Genomic DNA, 26,241 nt, shown 5'->3' on the forward strand with positions numbered 1-26,241 from the left:
AAAAGAATACAAGAAAGAAAAGAAGAGGCAGTGAGAAAACAGATAAAACAAAACCACAGAAAATTCATGTCCGGTAATTAGACTTTTTGAAAATATTAGGAAGGTGTAAAAGAAGAAAAAGATCCTAACAAACTTAACTATTAAGTGTTGTATAGCTCTGAGGTAATCTTTATGTGGAATGATGAATCTATTTACTGCAGCTGCACATGAGTGCATTGTGCTGCTCAACCCAAAATGACTTACAAATTCTGTGACAGGCTTATGATTTATAACATGGCTTCACTAAGGGAAAATTGTGCCTGACAAATATGGTGGCCTTCTATGATGGGCTTATAGTGTTGGTGGAAAAAGGAAAAGGAACTGATGTCATCTACCTTGACTTGTGTAAAGCATTTGACACAATGCTTTTTGGGGGCGTTAGAACTAGATGATCTTTAAGGTCCCTTCTAACCTGAACCATTCTATGATTCTGTGATTCGTGACACTGTCCCACACAACATCCTTAACTCTAAATTGGTGAAATATGGATTTGACAGAGGGACCACTCGGTAGATAAGGAATTGGCTGGATAGTAGCACACAGAGCTCTGGTCAGCATCAAATGGTGAGTAGTGATGAGTGGCCTCCAACATAAGAAGGACATGGACCTGCTGGAGTGAGTCCAGAGAAGAGCCATGAAGATGATCAGAGGGCTGGAGCACCTCTCCTATGACGACAGACCGACAGAGTTGGGTTTGTTCAGCCTGGAGAAAAGAAGGCTCTGGGGAGACCTCATAGCGGCCTTCCAGTACTTAAAGGGGGCCTACGGGAAAGCTGGAGAGGGACTTTTACAAGGACATGCCGTGATAGGACAAGATGTAATGGCTTTAAACTGAAAGAGGGTAGATTTAGATTAGATATTGGGAAGAAATTCTCAATAGAGAATTTCTCTATTGAGAACAAAGAAAGATCAGAGAACAAAAATCTCTGAGGATGATGAGACCGTGGTACAGGTTGCTCAGAGAAGTTGTGTATGCCCCATCCTTGGAAGTGTTCAAGGCCAGGCTGGATGAGGCTTGGAGCAACCTGGTCTAGTGGAAGGTGTCCCTGCCCATGGTAGGGGGGTTGGACCTAGATGATCTTTAAGGTCCCTTCCACACCAAACCATTCTATGATTCTGTGAAACTTTATCTGCAATTTAGATAATCCACCAGAGATCAGGAACTGAATGCTTCTCTTCAGGGAGGTATAGAACGGAGTTGATATGTACATCGGTGTATGAAGTCCCAGAACAACTGTCTCATGAGGCACATACATAGGGGGCCTCTCCCCACATAATGGAAAAAGAGGATATTTCCTCTAACTTAATGGTTAATTGACTAATACATTTCACATTAAACACCAAAAATTGCCACAGAGGACTGACAGAAAAATGAAAGATTTCAGTCAGTTGTAGTGCCTGAAGCAAACACTGAACTTTCTGCTTCAGATAACCCTAGCATCTGTGTATCTACCACTGAGAAAATTAGTATCTCAGTCTTGGGTTGCATAAAGGGAAGAAAAAAATCCAAGAAATTCTCATGTCACCACTGTGCAATGCCTGAGCTTAATATTTTCTCAACCAAAGAAACAGATTCCAGATCTTAGAAGTGACAGAAAATACCACATTTCATTAGATTTTCTCTGATGAAGAAGAAAACAAAATCAAAGGCAAATAAAGAAGGAATAGTTTAGTGTGGTTCAAAGGGTCTTTCTGAATGCACAGCACAAATAAATTTGGAAATACTTTAAATTTCAATGTCTTGTCTACAAAATAGTAGAAAATATATTTCAGAAAAAGGAGTGTGTCATGGATTTGTGGCTCCTTCTGTTCTCAAAACTCCAATAACATACCTACCGTCTCCACCTCTCTACTCAGCTGGAAACTTAACAGTATTTGACAAAGTGTGGCTGGGGCTTCCACAGCCCCCTTATTGTATTTTCTCACCTTGCTTAACTTGACTTTAGCCTGACTTTGGCTTTTTTTTTTGGATACTTCTGGCCAGCACTTAATTGATGTGACCAGACAGCTTCCATACATAGAAAATATTGTTTAATGTAAATGGCAGAATTGCAGAAAAAAAAAAAGAAAGAAAATTTCAAAAGGAACAGAGTCATATGTGTTTACTCTTCTCAGTGCTTCCCCCCAAGAGATGACAAACAATTCCAAATTCTTAGGAGTCTCCTCATGCTCCTAAAAAGGTGCCTTAGCCAGCTTCTTTTGCTAAAAGGAAAGCTTGGACAACTGCCTTTTGCAGTTTCCAGAGAGTGAAGTTAAAACATTGTTTATGGCCTTTGTTATGGATTGTTTGGTTTATAACATCAGCAAGATGAATCCTGTAACTTTGGCAGGAGTCTGAAAACAGTGTCTTCACACCTGATCTGGGCCATGAGATATTTCATCTGTACCTGTTTTATTACTTTTCTGGCATGTTTATTAGATTGCATGCAGTTGTGTAAAATGGACTTCTGCAAGGCATTTGACACTGTCCCACACAGCATCCTTGTCTCTAAATTGTAGAAATATGGATTTGACAGAGGGACCACTCGGTAGATAAGGAATTAGCTGCGTAGTCACACTCAGAGAGTTGTGGTCAACGTCTTGTTGTCCAAATGGCGAGCAGTGATGAGTGGCATTTCTCAGGGGTCGGTACTGGAACTACTGTTGTTCAACATCTTTGTCGGCCACACGGACAGTGGGATTGAGTGCATCCTCAGCAGGTTTGCCGATGACACCAAGCTGTGTGGTGAGGTCAACATGCTGGAGGGAAGGGATGCCATCCAGAGGGACCTGGACAGGCTTCAGAGGTGGGCCCATACCAACCTCATGAAGTTCAACCAGGCCAAGTGCAAGATCCTGCACATGGGTCAGGGCAATCCCAAGCACAAAGTCAGGCTGGGCAGAGAATGGCTTGAGAGCAGCCTTGAGGAGAAGGACTTGGGGGTGATGGTGAATGAGAAGCTCAACATGAGCCAGCAATGTGTGCTTGCAGCCCAGAAAACCAACTGTATCGTGGTCTGCATCAAAAGAAGCACAGCCAGCAGGTCAAGGGAGGTGATTCAGCCCCTCTGCTCCTCTGTCGTGAGACCCCACCTGGAGGAATGCATCCAGCTCTGTGACCTCCAACATAAGAAGGACACGGGCCTGTTGGAGCGAGTCTAGAGGAGCGCCATGAAGATGATCAGAGGGCTGGAGCACCTCTCCTGTGAAGACAGGCTGACAGAGTTGGGTTTGTTCAGCCTGGAGAAAAGAATGCTCTGGGGAGACCTCATAGCAGCCTTCCAGTACTTAAAGGGGGCCTACAGGAAAGACGAGGAGGGACTTTTTATGAGGGAGTGTAGTGATAGGACAAGGGGCAATGGTTTTAAACTGAAAGAGGTTAGATTTAATTAGATATTGGGAAGAAATTCTTTACTCTGAGGATGATGAGACAGTGGTACAGGTTTGCTCAGAGAAGTTGTGGAAGCCTCATCCCTGGAAGTGTTCAAGGCCAGGCTGGATGGGGCTTGGAGCAATCTGGTCTAGTGGAAGGTGTCCCTGCCCACAGCACGGGGGTTGGACCTAGATGATCTTTAAGGTCCCTTCCAACTCAAACCATTCTATGATTCTATGTTCTACCTTTATCTGGACAGTTACGTGGGCAGTTCTACAAGGAGCACGCTTCCCATTTCAGGGACTTAAATCAGAGACAGTCAAGGACTAATGTTCACATTAGTAGAGAGATTAGTCGAGAGATGGGGGCTGACCTCTTCTCCCTGGTGACAAGTGATAGGATGAGAGGGAACGGGTTCAAGTTACGTCAGGGGAGGTTTAGATTGGATATTAGGAAACATTTTTTCACTGAAAGGGTTATTAAACATTGGAATAGGCTGCCCAGGGAGGTGGTGGATTCACCATCCCTGGAGGTGTTTAAAAAAAGGGTAGATGGGGCACTTAGGGACATGGTTTAGAAGTGGCTTTTGTCAGGGTAGGTTAATGGTTGGACTCGATGATCTTAAAGGTCCCTTCCAACCTCAGCAATTGTATGATTCTATGATTCATGGAGCAGCAGTTCCAAAAGTTTGAAGAGAAATAAATGCATTCATGCAGACCAACTGCATTCTTAGGCATAGTGTCTCCAACATATTCAATACTCAATGCAAATGGCGTGTTGGAACACATTACGCAGGTCGATAAATTAAGGAAATCCTGTTGACTCATTGATGATTCAACATTAAAACTCCCCAAGCCAATCTGAAGTTGATCGGGTGGAACGCCTGGCTCCTGGAAAAGTAAATGCTAGGCTCCTACTTTCGGTGCTCTGAATTACTGTGGGATCCTTTTACTGCGTTAGATGCACAGTATTAATCAGTACAAAGCTATTGTACTGACTAATGGAATTGTGAATTATTGTTTTCTGATCGGTGCATAGATTGCATGGGATTAGCCCTAATCAGGTGCTTTAACTAATGAGAATCCCTCCATCCAGCATCAAATCAAACCACACAAAACCATGCTTCTGCTGAAATCTCAGCAGAGTTTCGATAGGGAAGAACAGAGATTAAGTAAATCACTGTGCAAGAAATATTTATTTTCATTGGTTCACTAAATATTATAAAATAAGGACAGGTCTAACTTCATAGGTAGTGCAAAGACACATATTTACGAATTACAATTCAGTGCAAAACTAAACAGAATAAACTGGCAGTTTAAAAGAATCTGTGTTTGTTCCTCCCATATTTTAGACATCCTCCCAATCGTGCAGTTATTACATTTCATTAGATAAGTGAACAGTAGTTTTGTACATCTGAGTCCATATTACATTTAAATGCAAAGCAATATATTTATTAAAAGATAAATTTAGCTGTCTGAAAGCTTAATTTTATCCATTTATTTTATCATAGTATCTCTGTGAATATGTCCATTTATTTTAATGGGAGGGATTTATTTTCTGGACCATAGAAATACCGAAACTAAGCATGGCTAATAGAAAAAACTGAGCTTTTAATGTTCATGCAAACCACATACACATATAATTGCATAGCTGCTAAAACTCAGTAAAAAATAAGAACCTATTTAAAAATATTTCCTTTAAAGCAATTGTCTACGTTTAATATTTAGGCCTTAGGGAAAAATTAAAGCAACAACACTTTTACTGTGTAACATTCTCATAAAACATGGATGAGCGCTTCAGTTCTGATAATACAGCTTGCATCAGGAATTTACTGTATTAAGGTACTAGCAAATCAAGTGACAACGAAAATCTTGTTCAGAAAGATGAGAAAGATGCTGATTAAAAAATAAAAATAAAAACCCAAACAAATCAGCAACAGATTTGAAAATGAGCATTAGTGTTGCCCTATACAGTCTTCAGATGTTATTGAAGATACTGACTTTTCCCTAGTCCTACTTTTTACCTCTACATTTTTCTGCCAGTCTAAATCTAGTCTTTACGCATTTCCAAATCAGACGGATAAAGCACTCCCAAGTGAGCAAAAGGGAGGAATCAGATCAAAGACAATAAAGCATGACAAATAAAGGCAGAGCTAGCTCATAATAATAAAATACAGGAAAACAATCCATTTTTTATCAGGTTGAATGGTCCATGGATTGTAGGGGAAGATGATATTCAGATACTAGTATGGAATTAAAATACGGTAGGAGGCCTGAAAAAGCAGAGAGATAAACCTCACATTTTACTTGAATATACACAATCACTATACATAGTTTGTTAGTATTGATGTGCCGTAGATAAAAATAGAGTACAGAAAGTAAGTATCTTGTAAAAAAAAGAAAAGAATTTCACTATGATATAGAATGACTTTTTTCATAACTAAAACGCTGTAGTGAATTACATACTTACACTTTGAGACATGTATAAGAAATCAACTTCAAGTGATTAATCCAAATTAGTTTCAGCGGCTTAATTTTAGCTAACAACGATTCCCATTTCCAAAGATAGTTTCCTTCAGAATCAATTAAAAGAAGCGTGCCCACTCACAGACAGATACACTACCCTGAATAAGCAACCTTTAGTAAGTCTTCAATTGTTGCCTTTTTATGCAAAAATTACTGCTTCCACTTTAATAAAATGCATAGTTGCAAATACAAATTTAGCCAAAGAGTCAGATGACTGGCTATTCACAAAGAATGGGATAAAGCTAAATCCTAGAGGTTTTGTTTCTTTGTTTATTTGCTTACTTGTTTGTTTTTTCCCAGAATAATATGGTGTGTTTCAGGCACTGTTTTTGGCATTTACTTGCTTTCTGGTGTTGCGTAGGTATGCTGCTTGAACTAGTTTTACACGAGGCAGTTTGATGCTTAGGGGAAGGAATGATTTAGGAAATCATTCTTGCTAACATTGTGTATTTGAATGAGCCCCACATCTTAATCTTTGAAAATAAATTGAAACATGGATCAGCCATTGCTAATTTTTAGTTAAACAATATTAAAAAAAAAAAAGTAACGATGTCTTCATGATTTTGAATAGTCAAGTCATCACAGAAAAGTAGCAAAGCACTAAAATGCTCTGCTGACATCAGTCTGAATATACAAAGTTACGAGTTCAGTGGTAACTCCCATCTACAAGAAATTGCAAAGGAGTTTGGTCATTACCTCCTTAGGCTGCAGGGTTCATTTGATCCATGTTTTTGTTTGTGATCACCAACTGTACTTTTGTGAGTATTTGTTAATAATATTGATTAAGTAAATACATATCAAAATGCATATAAAGATTTTTAACAAGGCAGTGTGGCTAACCCAAGAGAGTAGGAACACCTGTAATTTCACAGATCGCTTCGGAAAATTCAGGCTCAGTGTAAGGCAGAATAACAAACTCAGAAAAGTCTAGAACCATTAAATACAAGATGAAACATCACCAAATACAGAGATAAACACAGAATTATTTCTGCGCAGAAACGCAGAAAAGGCAGTGGACCTAACAGCAAGATAGGAAATGCATTAAAAAGATATGAAAGGGAGGCAAAACAGAGCTCCACGGACATTTAAAACTGATCTGAGGATGGAAATTGCAATGAGGATTAAAACGGCAGGCAGAAAAAAGAACTAGCCTTTTATAGGTTCACAATATTCTCTGTACTCCTGCTTGTAATTATACTGTAGGGTGCCAATCAGTCATCAAGAACATCCGAAAAGAGTAATATCTACCGTAACGGAAGTTATTCCATTGATATTGTGTGATGAGCCTTTTCCATGATCCAGAATTAATTTCTTCTACATCAAAAGTACTCAAATTATACCATACTAGTGTTTAAGGACAGTGAGATTCATAAACCTTAAGAACAGCAATTCAACCACAGTTAAACAAAAGTCAGAGAAATCTTAAGCTCATTTTAAATATAAAATATATTAATGTTTATTTCAAACACTGGGTTGAATATATTGAAAAGTAATATTCAACAAATGGAAGTCTATGGAGAGGCCATGTATTCTGCCTTTTGTTATAGTAAGAGGCTAATCTAACTTATTAGACTACTCAAAAATCATTTCTTATTTCTTCTTCTTGCTGTTTCTCCTTAGCTCTTACCTTCCAGACTCAAATGTGAACCATGTTGAATCACGTCCGTATCTCCTCAAAGAGCTCAGAGGCCACATGACCAGCTTGACCTTGGCATTGTGGATGTCCCAGAGATAGATGTTTTCATGTGTGATCTGCATTGTACATTCCCCATAGATATCTAAATTTGGTGTAGGCATAAGATATACATTGAATCGTTCTGGAAAAAAACACACAAACCACAGAATAAGGCATCACCAGTTAAAGCAAGAGTTTCTACTGGAAAGAAAAAAACAACAAGTATTTATTTACTGATGGTTTGGAAATCCAGGCCAAATTTCTTAGCCTTGAACAGAGGTGAGGATCCACTGATGTCAAAGAAGCCTTGCTAGTGTACAGGAGAGGAGTAAGAGGAGAATCTTCATTTCATTTTCATTATAAATAATGCAGCAGACTGAAACATCTTTCACAGATGGTCTGCATAGTCCTCTGACACATCCCCACCACCTTAAATGAAGCCCTTTATCCTCACATTAAGGTCCATGACTCTTTGCAAATCAAAATTTACAAATATTTGAACTCAGATAGAGGCTCCTCTCTCAAAGAATAGAACTATTGATATCTTGGCAAAACACGTATTTGCAACCACTGCCCCTTAGAAAAACTGTCCTTGAAATTGCAAACCCAGGTTTACTTATTGAAGCTTGTTAACAGTGACATTCTTTGCGTTCACTTTCTATTTATTTGCCAAACTCCTTATCATTTATTATATTATTAAATTTATATTATATTATTTATATTATATTATTTATATTTAAATATTTATATTATATTATTAAATGATATTATTAAAAAATAAAATTTTTAATCATCTGTTGCTTTCTTGAAAAATCTGATTTAACACAATATATTATTATGGTCATGACATCAGTTGCTATCAGCTGCACTTCCACTGCAGATTGCACTCATGGAGTAACAGGTCAAGGGCATTAACAGTTCTCTGAAGTGCCTGAATTGCATGTGATTTAATAAGCAATGAAAAACTATCTTAAAAAAAAAAAAAAAAGGAAAAAAGGACAACCCAAGATGATATAATACACCATTAACTCATATGGAAGGAAGAAAATCACAGCAATAGCAAGAGAATTTTAAATAAAAATGCAATTTTCTTTGAAGAATAACTCATGTTTCTATGAGTTACTTCTACAAAGAATGAAAAACTCGGTTAAATTTCAGGTTGTACAGTTGGAAGTGCTAGCCTATATTTTAATTGTAAAGGCACTGAAATCTTGGGGCTTAATAGCATAATATAGAAGAGTGCAGCTGATTCACAACTTCCTCTCATATTTTCCTTACATTTTTGAAATAGGATAGAAATGCAAAATGTCAATGCTACTGCACTGAAGGGTGTTGATAAAAAAGATAAGAACAGTTTAAAGTATAAGCATGAGCAATGCTCATTCAATAAACAGTACTGGGAAAATGTATTTTAAGGGACGTCTGATAAGAAAATTGTCTACAATTACTTAATAAATAAATGACACTTTGGTGTGGAACATGTTTAATCCACCATTTGCACTGAATTTTCTCATGATATCCTCATAAAAAATAGGAAGGAATTTAAAATAATCAGAAGAGGAATAAAGTGAGAGAAATTTATCATAAAAGTTGAAATTAGATGCAGCTTCCCATTGCGTTTGACATTGCAATTAAGTGAGTTAATATAAAATATGTTAGAAATGTATGTGTGTGTGAATAAAGTAGCAAAAGTTTGGCTGAGGAATTAATGGAAGCATGGAACTGCTGGGTGAGCAGTAGGGATTTTTGTTCTGCATAGCTATAAGTAAACTTGTCATCCCCAGTGTTATTCTGTTTCAGTCAATTTCATTTTGTCCTATTAATGGCTCCCCAATTGATTCATTCAGTCTCATAGCAATCCAACCTCTTCTCCCAGGCTCTAGTTCTCATTAATCACACTAATGGGTGTTAGCCCTAAAAGTTTCATTTTATGACTAAGGTCCCAAGTGTGAAACTCCCAATGTTTTATAAAAGCCTTCTGACACACAGCGCAAATAGATTAGCAGGTGCTGCTGAGATCACTGCGAAGAATTTCCCCTAACCCTCAGAGGAATGCAGTGGGCACAGATCTAACCTAACCCCTACGGAAGTAAATGGGAAGAGTTACATGGGAGTATGGGCCAATGACTGCATTGGGAAGGGAATGGCGGAGAACAAGGTAATTTATAATTTGCAATGGAATTGTATATTTTTTTATATATATATGTATATATGCCCTTTTTCAGTATTCATATGTCTTTGTGATGGTCATGCAAAAATGCCTAGGAGCTTCGCAGGTGTGCTTTTATCATATATTAGACTCCAGTTTCACATTGCCATACTGTTACTTCCCTCCTCTATTTGAAAGAAAGATAAAGATGACTGACCAGCCGGTTCTCTCCACCTCCCCTTTACATTACATGGAACCACACAATGTGTTTATGGCGGAATGGGGCTACTATATGAGAATGGAAATCTTTCCTTTTCCCTGTCTTCACTGACATCGCCTCCGACAGCAGAGAAAATTGAAAGATGCAATTATTTTCTGAAGTAAACATTAAACTGTTGTGTTGAAGGCACAGAATATTTCAAATTGTTCTAGAAGTTACCAGGATACTCATGAAATGCTCAACTTCTCTGAAGTGTTTGAGGATCTTATTGCATGAAGGGTATTCAGGACACATGGTATCCTCAAACTGTCAAGAGACATTTGCTGACTTTGCCTGGGAGGTCAGCATCTAAGGTGAGGTGTCATGGATTAAAGAAAGTATGTCTGATTAAACTGAACATCCTCTGCAGGGCAAAATGTTGAACCCTTGGAACTTACTCAAACTGGCAAGAGAAACATATGTGTGCAAACATATGTGCTGGAGAAGATTGAGGATGCACAGATTTGCATTTGAAACAAAAACTAATACTTCTGAGTAGTGGAAGACTGAGGATATTGAAAGGTGTGGACACTACTAAATGATTTTAAGAATTAAAATGCAGCGTCCAATTTTTCCATTTCTGAAAATATTTGAACATGTATCTAGGTAATGGTAATACAATCATTCAGTTTTTAGAGGCAAGTTTTGCCCTTGGACTCATCCAGGCAAGAACAAATATTCAGAGGCTAGATTGGGATGTGGGATGTGGGAATCCCAGCTGAATTCTGTCACCAGATCTTCTGAATCACATTGAATAGGATATTTAGCTTCCCTGTGGGTCAGTGACTCTCTGCATATGAGTGGGATGAGATAGTAACAGTCCATGGGGTAGTTAAGATTAAGTAAATAGAAGTAAACGCTACCCTGTTGGACAAGACACGGCTGCGAGTGAGCAGGTGCCATTCCTCAGCATTCAGCATCATTATTCTCCTCCCTCCTCTAAAATTGGTGAGAGCAAAGTTCGGGGAGTGGGGGAGCCAGAATGAGAAAAAAATGCTGATATATTGCCTCACTTATTCCATTCTTTTCTGTGTAACTGCTCTTTCCCATCTCCTTGAATAAGCAGAGCAATGCTTCATCATACACTTTGTGCATACAAAGGTGTTTAGTATTTGGGTTTTGGCAAGAATATGACCTTTAATAACGTCTTCCAGAGCACAGGAGCATAAGAGTCTTTGTTAAAATGAGCATATTGACTGAGATGGAGACTTGGCAGCGACTCTGAAATGCTCTCAGTCTTCCAGCTCAAAGTCCAGCTGTACAGGGGACGCAAAATGACTGTGAGACCAGCAATTCTAGTTCTGCCATTTTAGCACTGGATTCTTTTGCCTAAATCACCACAGTTGGAAAACTGACCTGATAATATTGCAGACTTGCAATCCAGATTTGTTTCATTTCAGCTTTAATGTGAGGGATAAAGTACTTACGGAAGGAGGCAGTCAGGTTGGTGGGATCTATACAAGAAGAGGCTTCAAAAGCAAACATTCAGTTTCTATCTGGGAGAAACTCCTTTGCCACCTATGAGACTTCTGCTGCTGACCTTCTGTAGCTAATTTTCAGATGGAAAGAGAGCTCTACGTCTTGAAGACACAGCAGCTTGTGTTTGTTCATGTGTCAGGTCTATTAGAATGTTTCTTCTCCTGCCTTATGCAGTGAGGAACCAGGAGTTCAGAATTAATTTTATCGCTTTACTTATAATTATTCTGCTTTGCTTCCATTAAAATGTATGGAAATGCTTATTAAAATCTCAGTGAAAATATAAAGGCTACCATAAATTAATTAATTTAAATTGTTTCCCTGATAAGTAGCAAGGTAGAGAAAAATCTGAAAACTGACTGTATTACCATCCATTAAAAATGTAAACACCCTTCTTTTCTGAATAAAGCTGTGTCTGGTTTATTAAAAAACAAACAAACAAACAAAAAAACCCAACCAAACACCAAAAAGTATAAAAATGGATTAAGGATAACAGAAAATAAATAAAAACACGTAAAATGCTTTTATGTAATAAATCACAAACCGGGATTCTACAGACCCTAGAAAATGCCCTAAAACAAGTCAGCTCTGTGAACATAATTACAAAGTCTCTATGCTTTGGCTGTAGTTTGTAATCTTAATATGCAACATAAAGAAATAACTCATAATCCTCTTCTGAGGATTCAAGGGCATTGCTCATTATGAAATGCTACATTTTTACTCACAGAAATTAATGATTTTCTTGCAATTAAAACCCAGGAAGCAAGACTGCAGTATTATGGAATCTTTTTAAATAAAAAGGAAGGTAAAACAAATGTTATAAAAAAGGGCAAAAACTTTACAAAGGAAGCAATTTTATGAGATATTAATTTAAATATTTGGCAGTGAGGAAGAGTAAAAAATCTATTATCTTTCAAACTTTTCCAGACTTCTAAAATCAAAATTAGCTTTATAATGTATTAAAAACAAAAGCCAAAGCACCAGCACACATAATAGAAAAGTATCATATTGACACCACAGGCATGACATCTAACAATGAATGAGCTACAGCAGCAAAAGGTGGAACAGGCCTTTTCTTCAGCTTAAAAATTTGCATTTTTACATTTGCCTATTTTCTTCATTGTTTACAACAGTTTTACAAGAAAAAAATAATGGAATATGATTTAGTACAAGTATTCTGTTATTTTAGTGTTATAATTTAGTATTCAAAATAGATAGGAATAGAGTCTTCAGCACCTGCACTTAAAGAGTGAATTTACTAGCACTGTCTACATATAATGCTTTTTTAACCAATATTGTCTTGAATATTCTGGTTTCTTTTTCACATAAACATAGTCTGTCACTGTATACTGTCCATTGGGATGACTTCTTTGTAATTATTTCCTTTTTATAAAGAATGAAAACACAGTGACACACTGGAAACAGCGATATTTTGAAAAAAAATCATGAGCACGGACAAATTCTACATATGATGACAGCTAGGCAAGTAAAGATACACTAAAAAAGAGATTTATTTTTGTTGTTATGCTTTAGGGTGGACTACAAATGCTTCCAAATGCATCAACAGATGGAAAGGAAGTTTCCAATTCTTCCAGATTAAGACAGCACTCTACATTCATGATTTCTTTCCCTAGCAGCAGCTTGAGAAACCTAAGTAATACGAAATGTGGGTGTATGTATCACATGATATTGCTTAGAAGACTGCATGTCAACAGTGTTGTCAGATCCAGCTGAGTCCAGATTTTCTTTCTTGGAGTTAAAACTGTGTGTTATTATCATATCATTGTATATACAGTTCCACTGGCATTATACTAAATTAGTTATCTGAATAGGATCATGTAGCATTTACTGCTTTTGACTTAATACTGTATTTTCATTCTTCATCAAATAATCTAAATGGACATTCATAAACAGTAAGAGACTGTGTTTGGTGTGAAAAAAACAGAAACAGGGTTGCTGCTATAAGCGTGAGGAACACAAACAAATCACTTAGATTTGCAGGAGAGAGAAGGTAAAATGGTTGGAGAGTAACAGAAGCTTCATTTCAAACCTCGCTTTTATTGGAATCTGTGTATCATTGCAAACTAAGCAGCCATTAGTTGTGAGCCTTAAGTATAAAACCAAAACCACCCAAGGGTCATTTTCCACAGTGGAGTTTACACAGTAAGACTTGCGGTAATACTTTGTGAAAGCAATAATAGAGATGAAATCCAGTGAGAAGCTTTCTGTTACTGATGTGCTTTGCACAAGAATTGCTTAAGTGTCTTCTCTATTCTTCTTACAAGACTCAATAGCCAGAGGTCTCTGCTGTAAGCAGAGCAGATCTATAGTTTGGCTGTTTTAGCTGTCACCACTGCAGAATTGCTTGGTGCCGAAGGGTCAAGCAACAGTGGAACCAATAAAATAGATCTCACTGGCACTTACTGAACAACTCAGAACTATAAAAGAACGTCTCTTTCAGCTAGTTGCACTACCGTGAATTTTTATCCTGCTATGACAGAAGTGCCTCATAGATGCATGGCCTTTTAGCCATGACATTTGCACACCAAAGAGCAACTTTGCCAGCCTTTGGAACAAACTGTTTTGCAAACCATATTGTTGCATTTGTGTCACAGAGAATCAGGTGTCTTCCCTGCTGACATCGAAAGCTCATCCCAGGAGAACCACAAGAGTGAGAGCGGGAGGATAAACAGGCTCAGATGTGACAAAAAGACGTGTAAGGCACACACACATATTCCTTGCCAAGTATTTTCTGAAATGTGAGTCCTTGGGTAAAAAAACCACAAGTAGAGCATAGCAATGAGCTTTTGTGGTCCCAGGGCATATACAATAAAAACTAAGAAAATTATTACAAATGTTGCATAGTGAAGGTACTGGTGATGGTGGTCATATACAGGGACTAAACCAGAAACCTACATAACAGAAAACTTACCGTTTTTTCACAAGATAGACAATTTACTTGACCCTTTCAGTGAGTAATCTTACAAGTACATGAAATACATCATGCAAATGTCATTTAAAGAATGGCAAGCAGGTGGAAAGATTAAGAACATATCGTATTAAAAATATTATTGCTAGGAAAATGTGAAGCAGCACATGAAAAAACCCACACCCTTATTAGGCTAGTTCTTTTATGGTCAAGGAAGTATATAAAATTTTAAACATTTCAGAAAATCTTTAGGGCAAAATAACCGTTTGAAAAAAGACAGTGGAAAGAGATGGGATTAATGTTTAATACACCTGTTCTTTTGGGATTAATAATGTCGTATCATAGAGATATCAACAGTATAACACCCTACTGAATTGCTTTTAGCTCTTAAAATGTAAAAAACCAAAAATAATCTAAAACTGCAAAACCACTGGCATTGTAGTCTTTATGACAATGCAATCTGCGGTCTTGCTCAGATACTAAGAGACACCTTTTTTTCAGTGACCTGAAAGAAAGGCCTCCTGTGATTCAGGCAACAGAACCTGCATGAAACCTGATGCTGAGGCTTTACGATTCTATTCTCACAACTCTGTTTCAAGTAAATATTAGTACATCTACTAAGTCAAGAGGAATTCTATGAAGTTGACATACTTGCAATATGTTTTGAAATAATGACATTCAAAGGTACTACACCAGTGTACAGTTTTTATTTAACACACACACAAAAAAAAATGACACAGCTGCCATTTTCACAATGAGCAAGAATTTAGACATTTAATACATATAGTCACTTTTCATGGATTTCAAATTGGAAAATTAATTTTGACCTTTCAGTTTCAGGTCAACAAAAGCTCTTTTAAAAGGTTTTTTACATATCTTTTGAACTATAATTATTGTTAGTGTGCCTTTAAAATCTACAATATGGGGAAAACATGCAAGAAAATAAATTTAAAATTTGAATTTTTTATCAGAGCTCACAAAATGATTCCACCCTCCAATTAGGCACTGTCTCCATAAAACTGGCATGGGGGAAATGGTACTGCCAAGTTTGCTAAATAAGATAACTAGTATAAACTGAAGTCAGCGTTACAATGAACTGATTTTACTGAAGGAATCTGCTGGAGAAATTTCAGTGCAACTGCAGGTTCTTACAGCACAGCAAAATGAACAAAATGCTAGATTTCACACCAATAGTAACAATCTCTGTACTCTCCCCTCCTTCCAAGTTCATTAACAGACCCTCCAAACCGGAATTTGCTTTGCTTCTGAACAAGACAACTAAGGAGAGAACTCTGAATTTCAAACACGCTCATTAAAATGCAGAGTTGTGCATCAAGGGGACGAGGGAAGGAGGCTGATAGGTATCAAAATTACTTGTCTGAGATACTGTAACTAATGATTTAGCAGACCATGATCGTCAAATATTGGATTATACCTACCCAGCCACTTGGTTTAAAAGAATACGGCTAATGATACCTTCCACACATTCTTATTCACGTGATTTGTACAAAAAATACATGCTTTGCCTCTGTGTTTCCTTTCGTTTATTTACTTAGAACAACAAAGATGGCAATTATATTCATATATACTGGTTAGTAGCACTGCAATTAATTTCTGGACTAAAGCGATTGAATCAAGACTAGTTCACACAACAGAACTAGGAGGTCATGTGTGTATAACTGGATCTCTTTCAACAACAAACTGAAATGCAATATTTGCCATCTATGTCTGAAAGCTGCTGGACAGTACATGAATTCACTGCAGAAAGGGAGCAGAGGAATTCAAGCTATTTTTCTGCTCACATCACAGGCTTTTGACAAGATTTATTTCCCTTTGCATTTGTGAAGAAACTCCACTTGCTCACATAGTTCTTTCTTCAATAGCATGCATATGAGTTTTACACCTATAGCTTATGAGCACACAGCAGACAGGAAGCTTTGAGTGGTGTCTGATCATTATCACTGTCCTACAACGTTGATAGCTCTCCTTCTGTTAAGTAGTTTGAGACTACAAATTAAATCCTGTGTCTCATAGCGGGCAAATAACTTCACAAACATTTGAACTTCTTTTGAATTGCGTTTGAACATGTCTCGCTTTTGAACAAAATATCTTGAAGATTTCTGTGTACTTCATGTTACTACGTTCAGAGATGTCTGGACTCTCCGATGAAATTAATACAACATAATCAATATAGTGCTATTCATTCTATAATTTAATTACGTAATTTTGTTTATAATGATAGTTGGCTTGATATTTTATGACCATTGAGGCAGTTTGTTTTATTACTTTGTTAAAAGCTATTGGATTTTATAAAAGCATCGAGACAGTAATAATCATTGAGTGCTGTAATTTAGGGAGGAATAAATGAGCACATTTTGAGTTGCCCCCATGTTCATTAATAGGAATTAAATGACACGATAATCACAGATTTTCTTTTGTTATTGCATGTTCCATCCACTAGCATCCTTCCTGTGCATGCATCTTATCTAAATTTCTGTTCCAAATAGCCTTTATATGAAGACTTACAAGCTCAGGCTTAGTGCTTACTAGCGTCTGTCATTGCCCTTTTCACCTGTATTTCACAGCTTAGATGACCTTGACTTCATTATTCAAGACAGGTATAAGTTTAAGGCAAATATGTGTTTGGCAGTCCAAAGTGGTGTTGATACGTTCATCACTGTCTCTTAAAGGCCGTGGAACAACAGCTGCTGTTTTATTCCTCTGCACAGAGGCCATTGTTTCCAGAACCAGAAAGGTCATAGTCGTAATTTCCCATGACAGGAAAATGCAAACACATTGGACACACGAAGTCACTCTTTGTATGCTATTTGCTATGGAATTTAATCATCTTTATTTGTAGAAAAAACAGGAATGAGCCTCAAAACCACACCCAAATGTTTAGTTAGTAATGACGTGCTCCTAGCTAATAGTAAAAATCCTCACAACAAACACAATCAAAGACAACACCGGACATCACCCAAGAAATGATCTAGAAGCAGTTACAAAGTTACTCACCATTTTGTTCTCTCTGGACTCCAGCTGCAAGCAAATCCGGTTCCCCAAGACTTATATCATTGAGCCTGGTTCCTAGACACTCCATGCAAAGATGTTTGCACCATTCCTCTGCCTCAAGCTCTGGAAAAATAGAAAAAAAATGTGAGTGTTAATGTTTTACTCAAAATCAGGTGAAGTTAAATCAATACCTTCTTACTGACCAGCTTTATGACAATATGTTTGTGCTGAAACATGAGTTATTACCTGAGTTAAAGTTCCACATCTGTTTCTTTGCCTTGATTTATAAACTTGTAAAGGGGTTTAGACTATCAGGACTGCATCTCCCATTTTGAAATTTGGGGGTAGGAGGTGCAGTTAACAAAAAAGAGAAAAGACTAGTGAGTTTTCAAGGCATTATCTTTCTAGTAGGCCTTCTTGAAAGATAAAATTCAATACAGAAGAACGTTAGATACAATATCTGAAATATTCTTTACTGCTCTTTAGGTGAATCTGAACTATTAAAAAACTTTCTGATCTAAAGGTTCTAGAGTATTTTTTCTAGAAGCAAAGGAAAAAAAACCACTAATAAAAAGGTTGTCAAATACAAAACTTCCTTCTCTGCTGTACTGAATGGCTATGCCTGTCAAGTTAGCCTGAATAATTAATTTCTTCAGTTCTGTTCCCCTTCTTTTGGTCTTATATAAGTTTGGGCATTAGTTGGAACATTTGTATGGAAATTCAAAGCCTCCTAGTCCTTTTTGAATCCTCCATTGCCTCCCGTTCACACACACCTGAGAGCTCCCTATCTGCTAGTCCACAAGATATAAACTCCCCAAGGCACAAACCCCCAAGACACCACAACAGCCCTTCCTCCACTCCCAGCCTCATCATATCCACTTCCCAAATTTAACATCACAAAATCTCTGGCATTGGTCAAACAAGTAACGTCTCAAGTTGGCTTTCACACGGTGTGAAACCACAACTAATAAAAATCATATAACTAGGCCAGCTGTCTTTCATTACAGAGTGGGCTTCACCTTAGGGAGACTTTCTGGAGAGCAGGCTTGGCACCAGGCGCATGCTGAGCATCCATTGTCACAGTCAGTCTATATCTGATCATCTTTAGGAGTGGGTGACTCCAGTCATCTAGAAATGTCTCTATTAAACTGCCACAATTTTTCATTCCTATTTTTGGGGACATCTGGATTGTCACTGTTGTGACAATCTCTCCAATGCGTTGCTGAAATTCAGAGAGATAGAAAAGTACTGTGTGCAAGCCCTGAAGCATCTAGTGATGATGACTCATTGTAATTAGTGAAAATTTATATCCGAGGAAAATCTTTCTGTGCCTAATTGTTACAGTCCTAAAATCCTTGCCTGGTTAGGCATAGATCTCAAGTGACAGAAACATTTGCTGGACAAAAAAGGGAGACAGGCATGAAATTTTAGGTCTCCAAGAACCTTTGGATACCCTCCTTTGTTCAGGGCCCTGAATAATCCAGGAATAGATTGCTCCTGTTATATTAGCTATCAGCTGACTGAGTTCCCAGGCAGACAGCTCAAATGACAGAGCCTGGTTTGGGATTTTTGAGAGCCAAACGTGGCTGCTGTCACAGGGACACAAACTATTTCGGGGGCTTGTCCAGAGCACTGTAAGCAAAGGGGTTTCCCTTATCCCTTCCTGATTTTTTGCAGTCTTTGTCTCAGAGCACAGATCCTCAAAGTTGGTCGTCTCATAACATCCTCAGCTTCTGGTGGTGAGAGACAGAACTTTCTGTCGGCAACATCCAGATGACATTTAACTTTGCATGTGAGAAGAAAATATTGAGGTAACAGCATACTGTTCCCTAACACTTCTACAGATACAGCCTCCTTGATGGAAGTAAGGAGAGAACAGTATCTTTGGACAGCAATAAAAACTTAGGGCTTTTAAAAGGAATAGGATTAATTTGTTTAAAAGACTACCTTGAAAATTCATCTTCTGCTTACGCATGAAGAAATTTCCCTCCTGTTTTCCCTTACTCTCCTTCAGCCTTTGCTGTTTCCTTGGATATTCGTTGAACCAGTGCCATGCCTATAAATCATACCTTCCCACGTAGAGGGCTTCATGTCAGGGAGATGACAGAAGTGGACCACAGGACATGCTGCCATATTCTGGCAGCGTGCAGAGGGGATGTGGGGGGCAGCACACCAGCATATGGGTAAGCCAAGCCCCCCCAGGGAGAGTTCCCACTGAGTCTCCCAACATCTGCTTCCAGCTCCAGTTAAACGCAGGGGAATCAGTGCAGAAAGGCTGATAGCACAAAGGTGAAGTGCAAATATAGTCTAGTGTTCCCATGTTTCCTTCCCATCCCCCTTGCCATTTCTTTTCTGCCTAAACCATATTGCAGAACAATACATATGCTGACAGAATGCATAGCTCTATATAAAGCCTGTAATTTTTCCTGGAGCGTGGTCAGGATATAACATTTTACATATTTTACAAAATCTGCATTTTATTACTTTCTTTCACTGTGCCCGCACCCAGGCTGAAAGGGTACATTCTGGAAATGCAGAATGAGATGATGGTAAACAAACACTAAACTAACCTTTCTAATTTTACAAATTTCTAAGGAGAAAGGAAAACATATTGGCATTGCCATAAATCCAGCTTAATTTAACATCAATATATATTCAAAACAGGACTCATAAAAAAGCAACAAGTTCTATTTATATGCATTCTCTCATCACATTTCCAGCAGATTTTTGGGAAACAAACAAACAAACAAACAAAAGCATTGTCTTAGGAAGCTGTTTCTTGTAAGCGTCTTTGTTTTTGTCTCCTCAGTCCACTTGCCTCTCTCCATTACAGGAACATCTAGATCTTGAAAGTTTGGATCCAGAAACTGCCTTTCAGAGTGTTTGACTCTGGCAGTGTAATTTAAGCTGCTGCTTCTTCACTGCCAGACACTGGTGATTAGACCCAGATTAGACCCTTCTCCAACTGCCACACAGAAGGAACTTATCGTACCGTGAGCATTATAAGCTCATGGCTGTATTTTGCAAAGTGTAGGCTGTAACATGCATTGTATTACCATATAACTCAAGCTTTGTATCTTACAAAAACGATGGACTTAATACCGCAGAAAATATAGTTTCAATACAGAGCTGAAATATCTTCCCACAGAACTGTGAGGATTTGTGTCTGCTGTCAGAAACATCAACATTATCTACAAATGTGTTTGTAAGGTCAAGGGTATGGGGGGTACTGTGCGAGTTAGTTTTACCTAATGCATCCTAATAGGTATTTCTTACTTGCAAGGGATTGTCTGCAACCTTTTCCTTGACAGACATGTGAAATCTTCTTTAGAAGCAGGTGAATTACCTTTCAAAGCTAAAGCCATATTTCTCCTTTCATTATGTGCAGTTCACCATTCTTTTGTAAAAGGTCTATAGAATGCTTTGTGTTTCTGGATAAAAAATTAAGTATTACTTATGATTTTTAAAATTTATTTATTATTTTTATTTATATATGTTTATACACATTTATTTTCTATATTTATATATATTATTAATTTTTAGTACATATATGCATCAGTCACAGTAGCAATCTTTAAAAATGACAGCTACCACGTCACAAAACACAGATACCGCTGTTATTTCTTTATTTTGATTATATGAGTATGTTGGAACAGATGAAATATTACAGCGGAACCAAAGCCATGAAAAACTGTCAGCAAAATTCTTCTCTTTAATGCATGTAGATTAGATTTATTGGTGGTAAATGCTGAGGTTTTAGTCGTAACTGGTACTTGTCATTGAAAAATTTAGTTTCCTTTTAAGATAACTGAATTCTTGGACTGAATGATAAACTGTAAAGCATGCTTTCACAGCTATAAATAAAACCCAAATACTCGCGTTTTCATCTTTACTGTTATTTGATTATAAAATGCTGCTATACAAATGTCATGAGGTGAGATAAAATACAAAGAGATGGGAGATCTTAATTAGGCACTGTTTACTGCATAAAAAATATTTTGGGGAACAAATCTGTAAAATTGTTATCTGAAAACACACACCTTATTATTACCAATATTTCCCTGCAGTTTACCTGAGCTTCTAGGTCATGCCTGAGGTTGTATGTCATTCCTAATTCAGTTCCCAGGTGATTAGACTGGTGCTGTACCTGTTCCAACCACTGATGTTGTGTATTGTAAATAGATAAGACCACAGGATGATAAATCGGTTTGGGGACATAATAATGATGATGAAGTAATATTGGTAAATGGTGTTAGAATTATAAATCTGTAACAGTGAAAGAGCTCTTCTGCTACTTCCAGTTTAAAACAGTTCATGCTACACAACATATTCTACAGGGAGGAAGTGGGGGGACAGAGATAGAGATAGAGATGCGAGGACATATTTCACTTCACTGTCCTCAGAGATCCTCTAGATCTCTAAGGCTAGCGGTGGGATTGTTTTCAGACCCCTAACTTGGGAAGCATTTTGTGTGTGGACTAAAGCCAATCCCTTCTGAAGCCTGACAACTTCACATTCTTTCACGTTTACCTCCGGTGTTCACACGGCACAATCCTACGGGCACCTTTCCTCACCCACCGACACAAGCTGCCAGCACAGTCGACTGCCACCAGCCTGAGATAAAGCCCCAAAGAGGTGACCACTCCTACTCAGTTCAGCCTTTGCCTCCTTGAGTAAGGCCCTCTCCTGCAAGGCAGCGCTCTCCATTCCAGGAGATCCCTTCCATCACCAGCAGCAGCAAATTATTGCATTTGTAAAAAAATGGATCAATTTATACGCAACTCTTAAAGTTGCATATAACAAATTGCATAATAACAGAGATGAGGAAGTTTGTCTTTTCCTCTTCTCATGCAGCCCACACAAAGTGATGTGACCAAGGATTTAAGTTGGAAATAACATGTATGCAATATTAGAGGGGCATAACAAACACTGTCCTTGTGCAAATCCAGAAACCGCATTTACTTTTTGAGCTTTCCCTAATGTCAAACCATATAAACCTAAAATGTTACCTTCTTCATTTCTGAAACATTTTTATGTATTTTCTGCACAAACTGTTTGACTCTTCTTCCCTCTAAACTACTTCTGTAAGAGGCCCAAGCCCAAATGAATATTCTTACTCTTCCTGTTTGGATCAGTGGGATTTAGATCTGATATTCTCTACCAAGAAAAAGATAGAGAGACGGTGCAGAAAAGCCACATGTGCCTGTTTATCTCTTCTAAAAATCACCTAGCCTTAATTAGAAGTTAATAGGAAAAAAAAAAATCATAGCATCCCTATGGGACTCATGTGCTATTGCACTTCGCTACATACAATATATGCAGCAAATTAATTTCATTTTTTTTTCACTGGCAAATAACACTATTGCCTGCAAGCACATAATTTCTTCTCAAAATCAATAACACCTTAAAAAAATCTCTATTCTTTATCAGGATATATATAATCCTTTGATGATTCAAACATAATTTTATTTTATAAATATTTAAAAGATGTTATCCAACAGTGTCTCCACTACATAGGGCACTTTTACTAGAGCACATTGCACACACTCAAGCACACATACAAATGCAAAGCAATGGGGCTATTTCTTGTCATTGCTTGGAGGATAGTGCTTATTCTGTGTAATAACATGTGTTACTGATTGACACTGGATATGCATGAATTAAGCAAATTTTTTGTTAGACGATAGATGGGAAGCAATGAAGGGGACATAAGTTCTATTTAGTGTAAAAGAACAGAAAGTCTGTATGTAGACTAAAACTTGCCTTCAATTAGATAGCAACAAAGGCAGTGGGCTGCAACTCTGAAAGAAATTTGCTTATTAAAATGATTTTTTATTGATCAATTATATTTGAAGATATTTTATGAGATATGGGACTCATATATAGAATTTTTGCTTGTGTTTCAAGTAATATTACCTCTAAGGAAACTTTTTAAAATTCTCCTTGAACTCTGATTTTTGAATCTTTCACCTGGAGTAGAGTGTCCTGTTATCACATAAGTGTAAATCTCTGACCCGAAAGAGCAAAGGAAAAGTCACGAAGGAAAACCTCATATACTGTTAAATTTTATGAATTTACTGAAAATGCTCTATATTCAGGCTGTGACAAAATATTTTAAAGGAAATCTGACAATACTCTTTGGAAAAAAAAAAGTCAGTGACTCAAGTTCCTAAAAAATTTCGTGTTATTGTCACTTTTTTCTTTTAATACCATGAGACCCTTAAATTTTAACTATCTCCAGCTATTAAAATGCATGCATATTTTTGAATATACCATCAGTTTAATGACACACCCACCTTTCTCTGCACAAACAGAGAATTATAATTTTTTTTTCCTTAAGAAAACATCGAATAATGCAGCAGTCAAGCTAAATAAATAATTACAGAATAGGAACACATCCTGTAACTTTACCTGCTGGTATATGTTGCTAATGCACTTTTTTAACTGAGGGAAGATATAGTCTAAGTACTATACCAAAAGAAACTTTTATTTTCACATCATTTGCTATTTTAAACTTGCTTTGGCATAAGGGTAGTGCAGTTAATTACAATAATTACCAAAAGGCATTTATTAGCTATGATAAAATTAAAACTGATGCTCCTGCCAAAAATCATCCACACTTACCTGGGGATTCTGCAAGACACATCACAAACAGCGTTCTGATAATTTTAATTTGGGCATGTACCTGTGTTTGCAATGTATCCCTGTAGTTATCGAGGTATATGAAAACTGACATTTTCCTGACAATACCCTCTTCATTTCTGCAAGTCTGATCAAAAGTGTCAGCTTGAATAACCAGCACTCAGCTACCAGACCATGTACTATCCTGTCTATAACATAAACACGTACAATGTTATGTGAATCCTTTTGAAGGCAATAACAGTATTCAAAAAGATTTATCATATTGATGTCACTGTCCATTAAACTATTTCCCTAAGGTAAACTTTAGTTGCACATAATATCTACTCTTACCTACGTCGCTCCTCCTGTCCACTGTAAAACTCCAGTTAAAGAGCACCCTTCACTCAAATTCTAAAATAAGTGCCCCAAGACACTGACCAGCAGTCCACAAACAAAGTTAAAGCAGTAGGTAAACAAAGTTTTCCATCTGAAATGCTGCTGAGAATGTAATTTTCATACAGAAACAAAACTTACTTGACTTGTTTAAAAAATGGAGAATGTATGGGAAAATGAAGAAAAATAGAAATAGTTAATCTACAAGAAAGTTATTTTCTTTGCTCAATGCTAGTGCTGAAGTAACTACAGGACATACATATTTTTCCTCTTTTTTTTTTTTTTTTTTTTAGCTGATTTCTGCTATTAAAAAAAGCAAATATCACTTTACTCAGTGATTAGTCCTACAGAAATGAATGATGCCATTTTGGGATGAAAATGCTATTTAGTGGATAAATAAGTCCATGAAGGTAGATTTATAGGTATCCTTCACGCTGGGGACTAGTGACTCTCATAATACCACAAATGTTTATGAAGCATTAGTATGTCCAACAGATCAACAGTGCGCTGACAGAGCATCATTACTCAAAAATATCCCTAGCAAACTTTCACTCTCAGTTCCAACCTTCTTTCAAGTGTCACGTAATAATTATGAAAACCTGCCTGAACATAGAAGAAACAGTTACAGTTTGTCTGAAACTAATGGGACAGTTACAAGAATCTGGCTTGGGAATTAGTTCCCCAGGATTGTCAGTCCATACTTGTTTCAACAATTATTAACGTGAAATGACAATGGCATGAAAGTAAAGATTACTATCTGCTACTGATTACTATCCGCTACTGATATTTCAGGTAGGCAGTGACGAAGTAGGTACCAGAAGTCTGAGGGCAATGAAGAATGACTTTAGGGCCCTGGGACGGCTGGTTAAGGGATCGGGAGCACAAATAGTGTTCTCCTCTATCCCATCATTTGCAGGGGTAGACGAGGGGATAAATAGGAGGAGCCAGCAAATTAACTCCTGGCTCCGCGACTGGTGCGTCCGGCAGGACTTTGGCTTTTTTGAACATGGGCTGATCTACAGGAAACCAGGCATGCTGGCATCAGGCGGGGGAAGCCTAACCCGAAGGGGAAGAAAGAGACTGGGACAAGAATTAGCAGGGCTTATCCATAAGGCTTTAAACTAGGTTTGATGGGGGATGGGGACGAAACCAGGATCACAAAAGTGGTGCCTGGGAGCAACATAGCAGTGCTCATGGGTATAAGTGATAGCAAGGTCTTGCAGCCTGCCTCAGCGAGGGTGGGGGATAGTGAATTGTGTGGCAGCATAGACGCAAGGAGTAGTGATAATTTGGTAACTACAGTAGTGTCCGAGAATGACCAGGTGCAAATCAGGGCCTGTCCCCCCAAGAAAGTGGCAGGACAATTAACCCAACTGAAGTGCATCTACACTAATGCACGCAGCATGGGGAATAAGCAGGACGAGCTGGAGGCCATCGTGCAGCAGGGAAACTATGATGTAGTCGCCATCACAGAAACGTGGTGGGATGACTCACATAGCTATAGTGCTGCCATGGATGCCTATAGGCTCTTCAGGAAGGATAGGCAAGCAAGGAGAGGCGGGGGTGTGGCCCTGTATGTTAAGGAGTGTTACGAATGCTTTGAACTTAATGATGGTGATAATGGGGTTGAGTGTTTATGGGTAAGAATCAGGGGCAGGGCTAACAAGGCGGATATCGTAGTAGGAGTCTGTTATAGACCGCCCAATCAGGATGAGGAGGCAGATGAAATATTCTATAAACGGCTGGGAGAAGTCTCAAGATCGCGAGCTCTTGTCCTCGTGGGGGACTTCAATTTGCCGGACATCTGCTGG

General features: G+C 37.9%; 1 protein-coding gene across 1 annotated transcript in view; it reads right to left on the bottom strand.

Moving 5' to 3' along the window:
* Nucleotides 1-26,241, bottom strand: part of DOK6 (docking protein 6) — a 255,400-nt gene that overhangs the window by 85,045 nt on the left and 144,114 nt on the right. Inside the window, exons 4-5 of the mRNA XM_063326443.1 lie at nt 17,420-17,539; nt 7,544-7,733 (exon numbers count right to left, since the gene is read on the bottom strand). Of these exons, the coding sequence (XP_063182513.1) occupies nt 7,544-7,733; nt 17,420-17,539 (310 nt within the window). The remainder of the gene's footprint in view (nt 1-7,543; nt 7,734-17,419; nt 17,540-26,241) is intronic.

Source organism: Chroicocephalus ridibundus, chromosome 2, assembly GCF_963924245.1.
Source record: "Chroicocephalus ridibundus chromosome 2, bChrRid1.1, whole genome shotgun sequence".
Taxonomy (NCBI): domain Eukaryota; kingdom Metazoa; phylum Chordata; class Aves; order Charadriiformes; family Laridae; genus Chroicocephalus; species Chroicocephalus ridibundus.